The following is a 14686-nucleotide window of genomic DNA, read 5'->3' as shown; positions in this document are numbered from 1 at the left end:
TGCACTTACCATAGTCTTCTAAGACAGTTTATTCATACTATATGATCTAGCAGGTGCCAACAAAAGTCACCAGTCCCATATTCATTCTGAACTCAAATTTACTGGGTAGCACAACTAAGAAGGCAGTGAACACATTCATCTCTGTCCTCTTTTTCTTAAAATTATAAGGAGGTATAAATCACTACCTTATCTTTAAGGTCCTTCTCCTCCAGGTTTTGTACATATGTGATCATCTTGTGGATGACTGGATCCAGCATAGGCTAGGAAAAACAATATGAAACTGTGTTGATCCCTGTGGGGTAAATGGACCACTGGAGCAGCAAAACAGTAAGAGGATACAGCAAATAAAAATAGAATATAAATCAGAATGGGGTAGAAGTGTCATGTAATAAACACAAGCGATGATTTTATCACTGGAACAAAACTACGGAGCCACAGACAAACAATGTATATACACATATATATTACTGGCAGAGGAAAAAAAAGCAATTACAGGCCAGATTCTACAACTGTGTGTCCATGTGTGTACATACCTGTACTGCTATTTTTAAGAGGACCATTTTTAACATTAGATGTTAAAAGTGTATGTAACACCCTGTCACATATTATGCACTGCAGCCTTGAACTTCTCTACCACCCAGCAGAGATCCATGTGAGAACATAAATATCAGCACAGTCAGATTAGACATTAGCAGGTTTTTAACCCGGCAGCTTCCTGGTACAAAGTCTCTGTGACTTTGAAGTGCAAATAGAAGGAAAACTAGATTTACTAGCAATCATAATGCCCACCAGTGAGTGTATGCTGCCTTGATCCAGTTAGCTCCTTTGCTTAAAACACAGTAGTTTGAATGTGTCTGAACTTGATAATATCCTTCTGGGTGCTACATGTGAGAGCTGTGCATAAGTATCCCAACCCAAGTGTCTGACACTAATCGAAATCAGCTTAGGACACATAGGCCAGTCCTCACTTTATCCTACAAGGGGCCATTAAAGGGCTAAGACATTGTTTTAAGGTAGAAATGTATAGTGAGCATCATTTAGTGTGTGTGTCAGGGAGAGTAGATAAGGTAGCTCACCTGGACAAGACTGGAGTTAAGGTATTCAGCACAAACTCCGAGGGGTTGGACTAGAGCAGATACATACTGCATGGACAGATGAAAAAAAGTATAAACAAGTCAAGAAAGAAAGGAAAGGGAGGAAAATAATTTATCAGCACCAGCTTTGATTGTCTTAAGAATAATTCACTGACTCTGAAGCATTGCTAAAACTCACTAACAGATGTGTGTAAGACTTTTTATGGCATCACAACATCACTCCTCCTGATGTAAAATGTGTAGGGTAGAGATCAACCTGCATTTAAACACATGAGTGCATGTGAGCGAGAGGGAGTGACTGTTAACACATGCGTAGATGAGTATCGAATACCAGAGCCCAGCTGTCATTTGTCATTCACTGCTAAATCAAGAGAGGCTAATGAAAGCTTCCTGTGTTCCTGTCAGTTTTTTGACTATCCTCCATCTCTGCCTTCTGCAAGTATCTCCCTCTCCTCCACCTTCCGACTCTACCCTTCCACCCTACATGCCTTCCTGCTCAAAGCACACAAATGAATGTGTCACCCTTGGTAGTAAATAGAGAAGTGAGCACTACTCGTTTTTTTTTTTACTTTCACTTTTACCATCATCCAATGTGCCTCTAGTGTGTTAGGGATCTAACGGCTTACACACTCTGCTGAGCTCCCACTGCAACTGCAGAGTGCAACTGTGGTGTGCAATGAGTCTTTGCCTTATTAAAATGCTAATGGTTAGAGGGTGTGTGTGTGTGTGTGTGTGTGTGTATGCACGCGCACTGAATTAATGGCCATGCGCTGCTGAGGTTCCGGCCAGGTTCCCAGAAGGAAGCATCAGTACAAGGATGCCTCAGAACACATAAAACAACAGAGCATTTCAACCATCACACAGTAGGAGGATGCAGGACTGTGTTTGTGTTTAAGTGAATATTACAAAGAGTGAAAGAAAGAGAGAGAGACATTCAGCGCTGTGCAGCTGAGAGCACTGAGTTCAAACATGATGACCTTTCGCCTGCATAGACTGTCTCAAAGTACTCTGTCAGTCTTAAGAAATGCCCGGAAAAAGATGATAAGAAGACGTAAAAACAATAGTTCTTACAGCTATCTCAATTTCCTCAGTGTTGAGTTTCGTCTGGATGGCAGTGAATCCTCCCAGCTCTCCAAACTTGACAAAAATTACAGAGAGAAAGGAAACATGAGGCAAAACTGATATAACTCTGGTATATATTTATGGAGACAATATCTAAGTGGTGGTTTATTACTCACTCGATTCACCAAATCAACCAGCCAACCATGGGGCTCCTGAAACAGATCACTATGATTTAAGTAAATGCTTTCAGCAATGACACTGAAAATTCTCATGAGACATACACATTAAGTTTTCAAGCAGCTGCTGCGTGTCAGCCACCCATGGTCTCTTGACCCTCTGCGGCTCAGTTATGCAACACTGAAGAATTGGTCTGTCTGAACCTTGAACATGACTATACACCATAAACAAATTCTTTAACATGTAAACATATATAAATACTTGCCAATGCATCTGGATTAACTGCCACACATACAGCACAATACTACAATGCTACAGTACAATCTTATAATGCTTCACAGACAAATTGGTCTTACTTTCTGATAGGCGTTGCTTGGAGAGACGGCAAACATGTTAGCCTCGTCTCCAAAAACTTCAGCCCAATTTCTCTGACAGGCCTTCATCCGGTTCTTAAAATGGTACTCGTTGTCAGGATTAAGGGCCTGCGTGTAAGAAGAATTACACATCATAAATATTTATTTTTATTTCCCCTCATACGTATGAAATAAATTAGCTTTTTTTTTTTTAGTAAAGCTGAACAAAACCCAAAATAAATGGAATGACACTGAACCACAGTGGTTAATAACATTTTGAATAAGGTGATTATAAAAAGAAAAAAGACAGTAAATGAGATACATAAGCATCGTAACAGGAAGGTTTTCTATCATTTTAGGAAAACATTACTAAGTGAGACGACGCACCATGGTCAACACTCCCATCAGGTTTACAGGTACAGGGTCCTGCTTCACCCTCTCTGCAACCAGTTCCACCAGCAACATGAGCATGTTGTAGATTCCCTCATGAATCTCTGTGCCCCATTTGTGTACGGCACTGCTGGTCAGTAGCTGGTGATAATGAACAAGGCATGTAGAAAGGAAGTAAGTCAGGTATGCTAAATATTCAAAGAGGCACCTTGACTTCAGTTTCTCTTTTGCTTACCTTTTTAAAGGCCTCTGGCATGCAACGATCCATAAAGCGCTTGCAATTCTCATCAGCGTCAGCAAGACCTGACAGGGAAGGAGAAGTTGGATTCACACATCTAAACTTGGAGAATTTTTGGCTGTCAGATTAGTTACATATTGAGTCATGCGACACAAGTGGCCGAAATAACAACATGTGAAAAACACCCGATGGTCCAAACAAAACACGCCACCCACATAATAACGCAAATGTAGTTTACTGCAGACCTTAAAAACAACATTTTCATCACCTCCACACACGCAGTCTTACCATGTCGAGCAAGGCAGGAGGAGGCAATGAGACACTTGCCCAGGGACTCCTCTCTCTTGTAAGGTATGGACCAGTGGTCAGTAAAGACTCGACTTTCCAGTTCATACAGGTTGGTGGTGGGAAACTCCATGCTTCCCCCAGAGCAGTTCCCATTCTCATCATTGCTCCTCTGTAACACACAAACACAACAAAATTGTGACATAAAGCAGAGGGTGACTGCATTTCATACGGCTCATCCCATTGTTTTATAATGACACTGCAAATGTCCTCTGTGTGATGCTAGGATAATACAAATGGCCTCTGGCGATGATAAAGTCAGACAGGATGATGCCTGAGTCTTCTCCTCTCTCTGGGAGAGGAGCGATAGCAGTCATTTGGAAAGTGTGTCCTCTCCTCTATGATCTGCCCTTCATCTCTGTAATATTTTTATCTTTCTATTTCCTCCCAAGAAGCTTTCAGAACAAATTAAGGCAGGTGCTTGTTAGTAAGTCCTTTGGCAGCAATTAAGTCTAAAGAGTGGTGATGTGTAAGTCAGGGTGTGAGAGCTAGACAGTCAAGTTCAATGAATACCCTGCCAAATGACATGACACTGTCTTGTTAGCTGTATGATGGCGTCATGCCTGAGCAGGTAATAAAGAGAGAGCTAAAATTCAACTCATTTAGAGTCAAGTTTTATACCATCTGTAGTTATGATTCACAGAGCAGAATTAAGGCTCAGCTGGAATAAGAAGACAGAAGAAGGCAGTGGCAGTGAAGCCTAGGAGTCTATGTGGTAAAAGCAAAAACAGTTAAAGGGTTAGTAAATTATTTATGCCATAAACTTGCTTACATATTCATGAGGTCAAGTGTATATTTATGATTAACCTTCACAGCCTCTTCCTCTCAAACAGTGCTGCCCAGCCAATTCATTCAACATTTAAGGATGGCGCAAACTAGGTGCAGATGTTAAAGTAAACCATTTAATAAAGCTTGACCTGCTGTGTTACATTGGAAATTATGTTAAACTACAACTGCGCACTAGGATTCAACTTCCACTACATTATGACTGTAACAAACTATTAGAGACCATTGCTCATGTGGAAGCTGCACAGTATAAATATTAATTAGCGGTACAGTTAAATATAGTTATATACATATTAACATAAACAGTGGTCAGTGCATTCAGTACATGACTGTCCTGCATATCAATGTATATGAGAAAATATTATTAATCAATCACAGAGAGGAGAAGAGGAGGCAAAGGGAAAGATAAAGCATAAAGGATAAAGGAGGAGCATCATATTTCATCTCTTCCCTTTCTTAGAAAATTAAATACAACAGATAGATGAGAGGAAGAAAAGCTGGAGAAAGACTAAACTAATACAGATCTTTGGAAACACCCCAATGAAAGAGCACAACTGGCAGAATTACCTAACCACAAGTCAATGCCTTGTTTCAAAGAAGTACAATATAGGGAAAACCACAAATCACCATGAAACATGCACTAGGCTCCAATACTTTCAATGCTTCCAGACTTAAGGGCTTTAGAGGGAAAAGGCTGAAAAGCACTGCATGCGTGTGGCTGGCCTGGACAATGAGGTAACTCAGTGCCACTGTTACTATGCACCCGCAATCCTCCTGGGATCCTCTGCAAAAACTGCAACGTGTTTGTGTGTGTCAGGGACACTGCAGGGCTATATTTAGGAGCATGACATGAGGCCAAAGACCTATGACAGCCTTCATGAACATTAATACAAGAAACAAGGGAAGAGAAGAGGGCAAATACAGCACTTTCCAACTTTGGATTATTCTCTATAACTTTATAATTTTTGTAGGAATGAGTGAGATTTATTTCTCTGTAGTATATCAAATACGCCACACACACACACGCACAGACACATTTATATAGCAATTACAATAAATGCTCAACTAGTAAATAGTAGCAAATATGTTTGGTTGGAAAAAGATTCAAATTGTACTTCTAACTTTTTCTGGCAGATGAACAAACAGGGGGAAAATGGGATTAAATAACAGGAGTTACTTGGTGGTAAATTAATCTGTAACAACATCATTATTAGAATGTTTTTAAACATAGGCTTCTTATTGACCTGTGGGTGTGCTCTATTTTCTGCACACTGTGAATGCCAAGTGTTGTTTATATTACACTTACTAAAACAGCCTGTAATAAACCACCACCGTGATAACGGGGTAGAAGAAAAAGCAGATGTAAACAGGAACAGGTCAGTAGTTTATGTGTACTTATTCTATTGACCCACAATCACAGCATCTCACTACAATCAAAGGGACACAACAGGTGGCTATCAAGTCTGAATCAATAACCTCACAAATTGAAGGACTGGTCACTTTCAATAGCCTTAAGTTTTTGCAAATCTATAAAAGCAATGGGTTTGAGGTTAGGTTTGTGTTTAAGGTGTTCAAGGTGTCAGGTGAATCATATGTAGATGGGCATCTGCGGTTTACTGTAATAGCACATAAACGCCGTAAATTAGGACAAAGTGTTAAGACCTGTAGGTAGGTAAATTACTGTGAAAGAACTAGTGACTGGTATTTTTCAATCAACTGCAACCCTTCTCATACACGCAATATGTAAGAATTATCAATGAATGACACAAAAATAGATACTCATATGATGACAACTGACATTATGAATAGAAAAATAATCAAAATGGCCACGTATGCTTAAAAATGAAATTGCGAAACCGCTCTAAGCCCGGTTCGAGTGGACTGCAATTCCTACAGGAGCGGAGCAGTCTGATAACCATCCAGCTAACGTTAGCTAACACATGCAAAGCAGACATAAGAGATCAAACTGTCTGCCTGCAGGCTGACTGGCTGATAGAGCTGTTTACCTGTTACCAGAGGTCCCAGCTGAAATCTCTAACTGCAATCCCCCAGAGTGATGCCTCTGTGCTCCTAACCTTGGTCCCCTTACTGGCGCGTTTAACTCTAAACTAACGTTAGCTAGCCTGCTACAAGCTAACCGCGTTAGCTTTTATGTTCAAAATAGGCTTTCAGCGCAATTTTTAAAGGAACGAAGCTTATCAATCACAGGCAACTCTCTTGCCCTCTCCATTAGTATCGAACAGAATTTCACCTCCTGCTCTGACAGTTCGCGTTAGGTGCATGTAGCACTGAAGATGCTAAGTTTAGCCAGTTAAATGGGCGAGCCCACTCTTTCTTGCAAGCGGCAATTAGCCCGGTTTCCTCCCCTCGCTGCTTCAATTCATGGTTGCTAAAACTACAGGTTTCTCTTACCTCACTATCCACTACGTCGTGGTATGCTGGAGGAGGGTCAAACCCTCCTGTGCCAGTCCGCCCGCTGTTTTCCCCCTCTCCACTCGAGCCCAAGCCGGGGTTAGGCCCACTCTCCATCGGTTCATATCCATACCCGAGTCCGGGGCTTTCGTTCGTCAAGAGCGCCACTGCCTCGTTGATGTCATTCTTAGCCAGCCGGAGCGCTTTTCGTATCACGTCGGGGTCTGGGAAGCCCATACAGAGGAGCGTCGTTATGTGCTGCTCCTCTTCGGTCTCCATTTTTGGGGTGTCTCTGTCTAGCAGACTAGTAGTAACGGGGTTTTCGGCACAGCCCTGTAGCTGTGCACGCCGCCATGTTTACAGTCCGCTGCTACTAGCCTGTCACGATTTGCTTCGCTCACAACAGCGCCGACACAGGTGTTACGGCGACTTCTGCCTGCCAAGCGCTGCATGCTTCTCGCGGGAGCGCGCAGAGGGAAACGAAAATCATTTTATTTTGACGCAAGGCCCAATTTCATATGTAACTATTGCTTAATAATTTATTTTTAAAAATCCCAGCTGTCCCCCTTTCCTTTCACTTAAGTTTAAGTGCATTCTGGAAACGTTCACATTTCATAAACAGTCCATTTATTAAACTGATGAACAACAGCCTGAGATGTCATTTAAATTGGCTCAATGCAGTTTTGAACACTACTTAAAGAAGTCCTGACCCTTTTCTTTCCAATTTTGAACAATAATTTTTCACATTCACCTGGTCTTACAAAAAAATGACGTACTGTAGTAAAGAAAGGAAACCCATCAGTGGGATGGGTTACTTTAGTTGTGGCATGGTAAGTAAAATTATATATATATATATATATATATATATATATATATATATATATATATATAGAGAGAGAGAGAGAGAGAGAGAGAGAGAGAGAGAGAGAGAGAGAGAGAGAGAGAGAGAGAGATATGTGTGTGTGTGTGTGTGTGTGTGTGTGTGTGTGTGTGTGTGTGTGTGTGTGTGTGTGTAGTAAAAAGTTCAAAATTCCTGGACTCCTTTTTGCGATGTTTACATTCCCAAGCCATGCAGTAGGCCAGTTCGGGCACTTTCCTCGTCCCCTGGCCACACATTTGACATCCATTCTCAAACTGTTTAACAATAGTGTCATTTTCACTGCTGGTGTAATTATAATGTATGGCCGTCTATTTTGATTAGAAAGTAAAATAAAAATGAAAAAAGACGTTCTTTTTTTTCTAGAAAAATGAGCATTGCAACAAAACTTGAGAAACCACAGAAATATTATAAAGTATTAACAATCTTAAAATTTTGACCTACCGTGGTTATTTTCACAAATAAAACTTTTCTTCGATTAAATTTGGTGTAACCTTCTTAGGGATCAAAACACTTGGTTATAATCATGGGACGAAACATGATAAAAGGGCTATATGTAAGTTTTAAAATGGTGGCAGCTGAAGGAACAGATAATTAATTGTGAGGATCAGTTCAGATCAGACATCAGCTCATACCACCAGCACCTTACTCTGAGAATGGTTTAATTAGAAAAACCCAAGCCCAGGTTAGTTTTCTTTTGTTTTGTTCAGCAAAATGCTTTCAGACATTAACTTAGACTTAGACTTAACCTTCTTAACTGAACATTAACACGTGAGCAATGAATGTTTGAAGATATTGCAGTTTATAATAAATTGCTGTAGTTTATAAAAATGTATAATAATTTAGTTTTGTTAAATAAATAAAATAAATATTTTTTCAGGCATAAGTGCCTGATAAACCACGTTATTTAAAAGTCCAACTTTTTTTTTTACATTTATATTAAAGATACAGAGGATACCCTTTAAATACCGAAGAGCCGTTTACTAATGAAGGGCGTGGCTTTGCCATAGAGCGCGAGAATGGGAGCGGCGGCTGTTGGTGGCGGGCGTGCGTCACGTGAACGCTCGGCTCATGTGACAGGGGAAAATCAAAACAGGAACAAAATGGCAGCAACTGGAGACGAAGCCGCTGCCATGGACAGCATATCCAGGGCACCATCGACTCATTCGGCGACTCTGAATCCGACCGCAAGTGATAGCGGTCAAGCAGAGGGCCCGGGGGATGCAGCGGAAAGCCTCGCAGCCGCTCCGAAAAAACACGGCACAAACAGTGAGTCCTGGTTTCTTTGCACTTCCCTAGCTAATGCTAATATAGCATACAGTAATCCAATTATTTAGTTTTCTATTTGTGGGTCTTACATTGTCTGCTCTACATGGCATCCTTCTTATTTGTGTAATGTGATTGTATTTTGCGTTATTTCATTTATATTGTGGCCACATTTAAGTTTGCAACTGGATTTAAAAGCTGCGCTGTGTTAATGCTGCTGCATTGTTTTCAGGTGATGGTGGTGTGGAGACAGCAGAGGAGGCTGTGGAGCCTGCAGAGCCCGATATAAACGAGTTGTGCACCGATATGTTTGAAAAGATGGCCATCTTCTTGCAAGGAGAACTAACAGGTCTTATTTTTTGAATATTGGAAACACTCGCATTTTCTTTTCAAAGAATGAAACAGTTATATTCTTAAATGTCAAAGCCATAGGGCCAGTTGCTGATGTTCTTTGCTACTCGTATTCATTCTTACCCATTTTTCTCTAAATGTTCTCCCAATCTCCTTAGGCACTTGTGAGGATTACCGTCTATTGGAGAACATGAACAAGATTACTAGCTTGAAGTATATGGAAATGAAAGACATTAGCATTAACATCAGTCGTAACCTACAGGATCTTAACAACAAGTGTGAGTACAAAAAACTAAAAAAAACTAGCCCCATAATTTTCATCTGTTACTGGAACTTGTAATATAAGAAGACTTGTCTGGTGTGCATGTTTTCTTTAGATGCAAGTTTACAGCCCTACTTGGACCAAATAAACCAGATTGAGGAGCAAGTATCTGCACTTGAACAAGCTGCTTACAAATTGGATGCATACTCCAAGAAACTGGGTAAGACAGTTAATGACAGAGGTGTAAAAGTGTTTGTTCTGCACAGAGGACAGGATATCTTTTGACACAACATAACTGAATCAGAGTCAAGGATGTTCTAAAAAGCACATCTTAGGTTAATTAAAATCAACAGCTGAAAGCAAAACACATTTGGGGCAGTGTTATCCATTCTTTACTATTATAATTTTTAGATTTCACTGGTGGCTCTACATTTTTTTATCTTTAAATGTAAAGTTACTTTAGGAAAGTAACTTTGTCATTGTTTGTTTTGATTTCACAGTACCATCTTTCTTTGTTTTAATTTGCTATGCCTAGTGAACATATTATTTTTTTGTTGTGTCTTTGAGAGCACAGTCAAGGTGACAGTGTAGGCTCTTTCTGTATCTGTTGGCTGTTGAGGTTATTATTTATGGTAAAGTCAGCACAATCGTGTTGGCAGCTTCCATGCCAATAGATGGCGCTGTGTCACCACAAACAATTCCTGACCTAAATATTGTAATGTTAAGGTCAAACATTATTTGATTGTTCAGTTATAGTGCAATGTATTTTTATTACAGTAGAGTGAGAAGTCATCCCTTTCTTTATCTTTATAGAGGCCAGGTTTAAAAAACTGGAGAAGCGATGAGGGGGAAGAGGCGGTAGACTGAGAGCTATGGTGCCTTCCCTTTCACCCTGCCTTGCATTCTGTTTTCCCTGCCAGTGGAGCCAGGACCTGCAGGGAGGATGTGAACTGAGACTGAAACAACAAACAGTCAGAGACACTTTGACACGTAGAAAATACCAAGGAGGAAGCAGCTGAATGCACATGAGTTAGTAATCCAGTGTTTGACTTAGATTTGACTCCAATATCACGCAGCCAAGGTATACAACGTATACCCAAATCCTTTTGCAGATTTTTTTTTTTTTTTTTCTTTTTCCCCTTTGTAGAATAAAAACTCTAAATAGACGGGCTATAATAACTGCGAGATGGAGGATATATTTATTACTAATCAGATAGAAATTCAATGGAGTATTCAACAGCAATGTTATACACAATTTACATGGCAAAGCATGGTCACAGATGTGTTTTAAGAATGTGTTGGAATCCCAGTCTCCTTCCTTGGAAATTGTCTGATTACTGAGCCCAGAAAATTTCATTTGGTAGTTCTGATTTAAAATGAATGGTATAAAAAACCTTTTACACATTCACTAAAGACTTCAAGATGTTTACCAATGATGAAGCTATTGTATAGAGGGCAGTTGATAATGATGACACTTTGACCATGGAGTTTGAAATCTGGAGTTTAAAGGCATTTAATATGACTGGCTTTTTTTTTTTTTTTTTTTTTTTTTTTTTTTTTTTTGGAATAAATTATGATCTGCATATCATTGCTTGATTGATAATACTTTCCTTACAACGGTACTTATTATTTTGCTTTATAAACATGTACATGAGGTGTGTATGTTTTGGGTGTTTTTGTTTGTTTTAAAGCTAATGTAAATGCAATGACGAGGGGAAGGGAGAGGAGAGGTCCTCTTCAAACTGGTGGAGAGCAGCTTAATAAAAAAAAAAGTGATGGTAGCCAAGGAATACAAAACTCAAGTGTAGCAGTTTATTTTATTTTTTACAATAAATAAATGTGGAAAAAACAAGCTAAAGTCCAACTATATATTATAAGTATGGGTGCAACAGTCTTGAAACAAATGCTCTAGTAGCAGCCATCGGAAACCAGTCACCTGTTCTGTCTCAGGACCCAGTAAAAAGGCCTTCACCTACTGGTGTTGGCCAGAGGGGCCGATGGCGAGATATGGCAGCCTCGCTTCTGTCAGTCTGCCCCAGGGCAGCTGTGGCTACAACTGTAGCTTGCCTCCACCAGTGTGTGAATGTGGAATTGTACAGCACTTTGAGGGCCCCGAAAAGCGCTATATAAAATGCAATCCATTATTATTATTCAAGGGTAGAGCTCCTTGGCATACATCTGTACTATCGATCCTGTTGGTCCCCTTCCTCTGCTGAAGCTCTGCTGTCTTCTTCTTTGTGCCTCATATGCACCTGCTCTCTTGACTGTCCTCACCTCCCATCTTTTATGCAGAGTGTGCACTGTTGATACTTTGTTTAATTAGGAAGATGTGAGAAGAAAGTAGAAACATTTCAAAACAAAAGCATGCAAAATATGAAGGCTATAAAACATTAAATCTTTCACCTCATGACATAAACAGTGAAAACAGGTTCTCAGATGAAATTTGTATTGACAGCAGATGGCGGACTTGTACCATGATAATGCTCTAAACTAGTACATTGTTGACAAATTAGATATAGTAAACTGTAATTCTGGAAAAACTGACCCACTCCTGAAGGAGGTTTGAGTCACAAACTTCTCAAATGAACTCTGGGAAAACCAAGACCAACAGAGGGAAATGGATGACACACACTTGATAATTCAAAGGAAAGGATGAATGCGTGACTGAAGATGTGTGTGATGCCCTCTGCCTCCTTTGTTTCCTCCTTTAAATTAGCTCTCCCAGAGCCGAACAGAGCCATGTTTGCCATAGGCAACAGATTATCCAAACTGATAGAACCTCCCTCTGTGTGTTGTTTCATGCACACATATTCATGCGTGTGTGTGTTTGTATAAGGGCTAATCTAAAACAGGTCTCTGTCATTAGTCCAGTTGAGGCCCTGGCGCAGAGGGAGCCCATTATTCAAACTGTAATGTTATTTACTGTTGCACTGTGATCCTTCCATCTCTCCCTTTCCCTGCCTTTATCCAGGACCCTGGGGCATAAATTCACCTCCCCTCCCAAAGGCTCTCAAATCAGGTCTATTAGATGATTGAGAGTTGTTTTCTGAAGGCTAAATGTGAGTGCCAACAGGCAGTCAAGCATAGAAAAGAACATACAAATCACGAACCTTATAATATTAAGTTTGTAAAAATATTGTAAAAGCTGGCTGTGCTATAACATCATAATTTGGGTATCACATGTTCTGTGCTAAATGTGTGGATTTAAGACTGGACAGACATAGCATACAGGAAAAAAAAGAATTCATGTAATGTGGTCAAGCATATACCCTAGGCGTGACTCAACCATCCCCATCCATTTTCTTCTGCTTATCCATGGGGATAGCATCGTGGGGCTGGAGGTAATCCCAGCTGTCACAGGGCAAGAGGGAGAGAACACCCTGGACAGGTTGCCAGGCTGCCATAGGGTTAACACAGAGAGATAGATAGCCAGTCACGCTTACAGCCAATTTAGACTCATCAATAAACCTAACCACACTACCTGCATGTCTTTGAACTATGGAAGGAAGCCACAGAACATACAAAACTCCACCCAGCAGCTTCTTGCTTTGAGGCAACATTGCTAATATCAACCAGTTAATTAAAATGCAAAGGAATTAAGGAACAATTATATCACATTTATATTTTCCAAAAAAAAAAGAGCTGTTATTCCAAGGTGTTGCCTTAGGAAGCAGTAAAACAAAAATATCTGACAATATTTGGAAAATGGTAAGAATAAATGGGTGAATGTATAAGAGCCTCATACTTGTAATAACTACATTTCAAATTCTTCTCATCTTTGTGGACACACAAATACGCATCCATGCAATGCATTTAGTGCAATCAAACTAAATGTATGTGCAATGTAACTTGTGCGAGATGTTGGTCAGTATAATAAAGGATAAGCTTATAATAATCCATTTACATGATGACTTACACTGTTAGTTGCAGAGTTAAATGACTGCATTGATAATGCCCCCGCATTATATCATTCTGCTAAATATAACGCTACAGCCAACGAATGGTTAGCTTATCATAAAGAATAACATGAAAGAGAAAAAGGAAGCCTGGCTTGTCCAAAGTTTGCAACATTTGCCTGTAAGCACTCGCAATATAACACTCATTAGATAACAAGATCAGACTATTATGAATTGAGACTTGAGGAGATTAGTGCACCTGAGTAGCAGCCTTGCATTTATCCAAATATTACAGAACAAGTGTCTGTTTCTAAACCTTTTTTCAAAAATCAGTAAAATGTCTTTTATTTTTTTCATCCCACCTTTAGAAGTGCATATTGTGTTACATATCGTAGGTTACTTCAGGCAGGCCATAAAACCGCATTCAGTCAGCTAATCTCATTGCCTGCATAAATATGATCACAGTTCAGCTGATACCCTTATACTCGTCCAATTTGCAAATCTCTCATAATGACTTCCAGCACATCCTGGGTAGTGTAGCTGAGTGTCAAGCGACAGAGATGACATTTAGCACCTTCCAGTGTGAGGCCATAGCTCTCGGCCGGAAAAAGTTGAGATGCCTCTGGGTTGCTCAGGGGTTGCGGCTCCAAATAGACAAGTTAAAGTATCTTGGGGTCTTGTTTCACAAGTGAAAGTAAAATGGAGTGGGAGATCGACATTTGGATTAGTGCATAGTCTGCAGTGATATAGATGCTGCGCTGATCTGTTATAAAGAAGAGCTAATCATGAATGCACAGCTGGTGATTTACTGATAATAGCAATAAGATCCCAGATAAAAGCAGCACCAATGAGCTTCCCCCACAAAAGTCTGGGCTCAGCCGCAGAGACAGTATGAGGCGTTGGGTGTTCAAGAGGCGCTCGAGACCTAAGAGCTGCCTGGGCTGTCCTTAGGTGAGGTATTTCGGGGGGAAGAACCAAGGGCAGAGCAGATATGCTTGAGTGATTATAGCTGGCTTGGTAATGGTTTAGATGGAAGGATGGATGATTGAATTGCATTCTAGTCAGAACACAGTGGCTGCACAACTGCAAGCCACTTTGCAACCCATCTTACTTTTAGCTTCTTTTTTTCATGATGTCATCATCTGTCTTCTTTTTTGGTCTTGCTACTCACTGTATG

General features: G+C 40.2%; 2 protein-coding genes across 4 annotated transcripts in view; one reads left to right on the top strand and one right to left on the bottom strand.

The window, feature by feature from the left end:
- usp24 (ubiquitin specific peptidase 24) overlaps window positions 1-7319 on the bottom strand; it is a 33502-nt gene extending 26183 nt beyond the window's left edge. For all 3 annotated transcript variants that reach the window (XM_026157653.1, XM_026157654.1, XM_026157655.1), the window contains exons 1-9: window positions 6858-7319; window positions 3603-3771; window positions 3312-3379; window positions 3074-3217; window positions 2690-2815; window positions 2333-2368; window positions 2166-2231; window positions 1077-1142; window positions 186-260 (exon numbers count right to left, since the gene is read on the bottom strand). In XM_026157653.1, coding sequence (XP_026013438.1) covers window positions 186-260; window positions 1077-1142; window positions 2166-2231; window positions 2333-2368; window positions 2690-2815; window positions 3074-3217; window positions 3312-3379; window positions 3603-3771; window positions 6858-7136 — 1029 coding nt within the window. In that variant the 5' untranslated portion in view covers window positions 7137-7319. The remainder of the gene's footprint in view (window positions 1-185; window positions 261-1076; window positions 1143-2165; window positions 2232-2332; window positions 2369-2689; window positions 2816-3073; window positions 3218-3311; window positions 3380-3602; window positions 3772-6857) is intronic.
- Window positions 7320-8724: 1405 nt separating this feature from the next.
- Window positions 8725-11147, top strand: bloc1s2 (biogenesis of lysosomal organelles complex-1, subunit 2). The gene is made up of 5 exons (XM_026158895.1): window positions 8725-9003; window positions 9233-9349; window positions 9510-9629; window positions 9729-9833; window positions 10427-11147. Exons 1-5 carry the CDS (start codon window positions 8754-8756, stop codon window positions 10456-10458), a joined length of 624 nt encoding a protein of 207 aa, XP_026014680.1. The 5' UTR covers window positions 8725-8753; the 3' UTR covers window positions 10459-11147.
- Window positions 11148-14686: the final 3539 nt, after the last annotated feature.

The sequence above is a fragment of the Astatotilapia calliptera genome, chromosome 23, assembly GCF_900246225.1.
Source record: "Astatotilapia calliptera chromosome 23, fAstCal1.2, whole genome shotgun sequence".
Classification (NCBI taxonomy): Eukaryota; Metazoa; Chordata; class Actinopteri; order Cichliformes; family Cichlidae; genus Astatotilapia; species Astatotilapia calliptera.
Note: the sequence above shows the minus strand (reverse complement) of the source record. Positions and strands in the feature narration are given on the sequence as shown.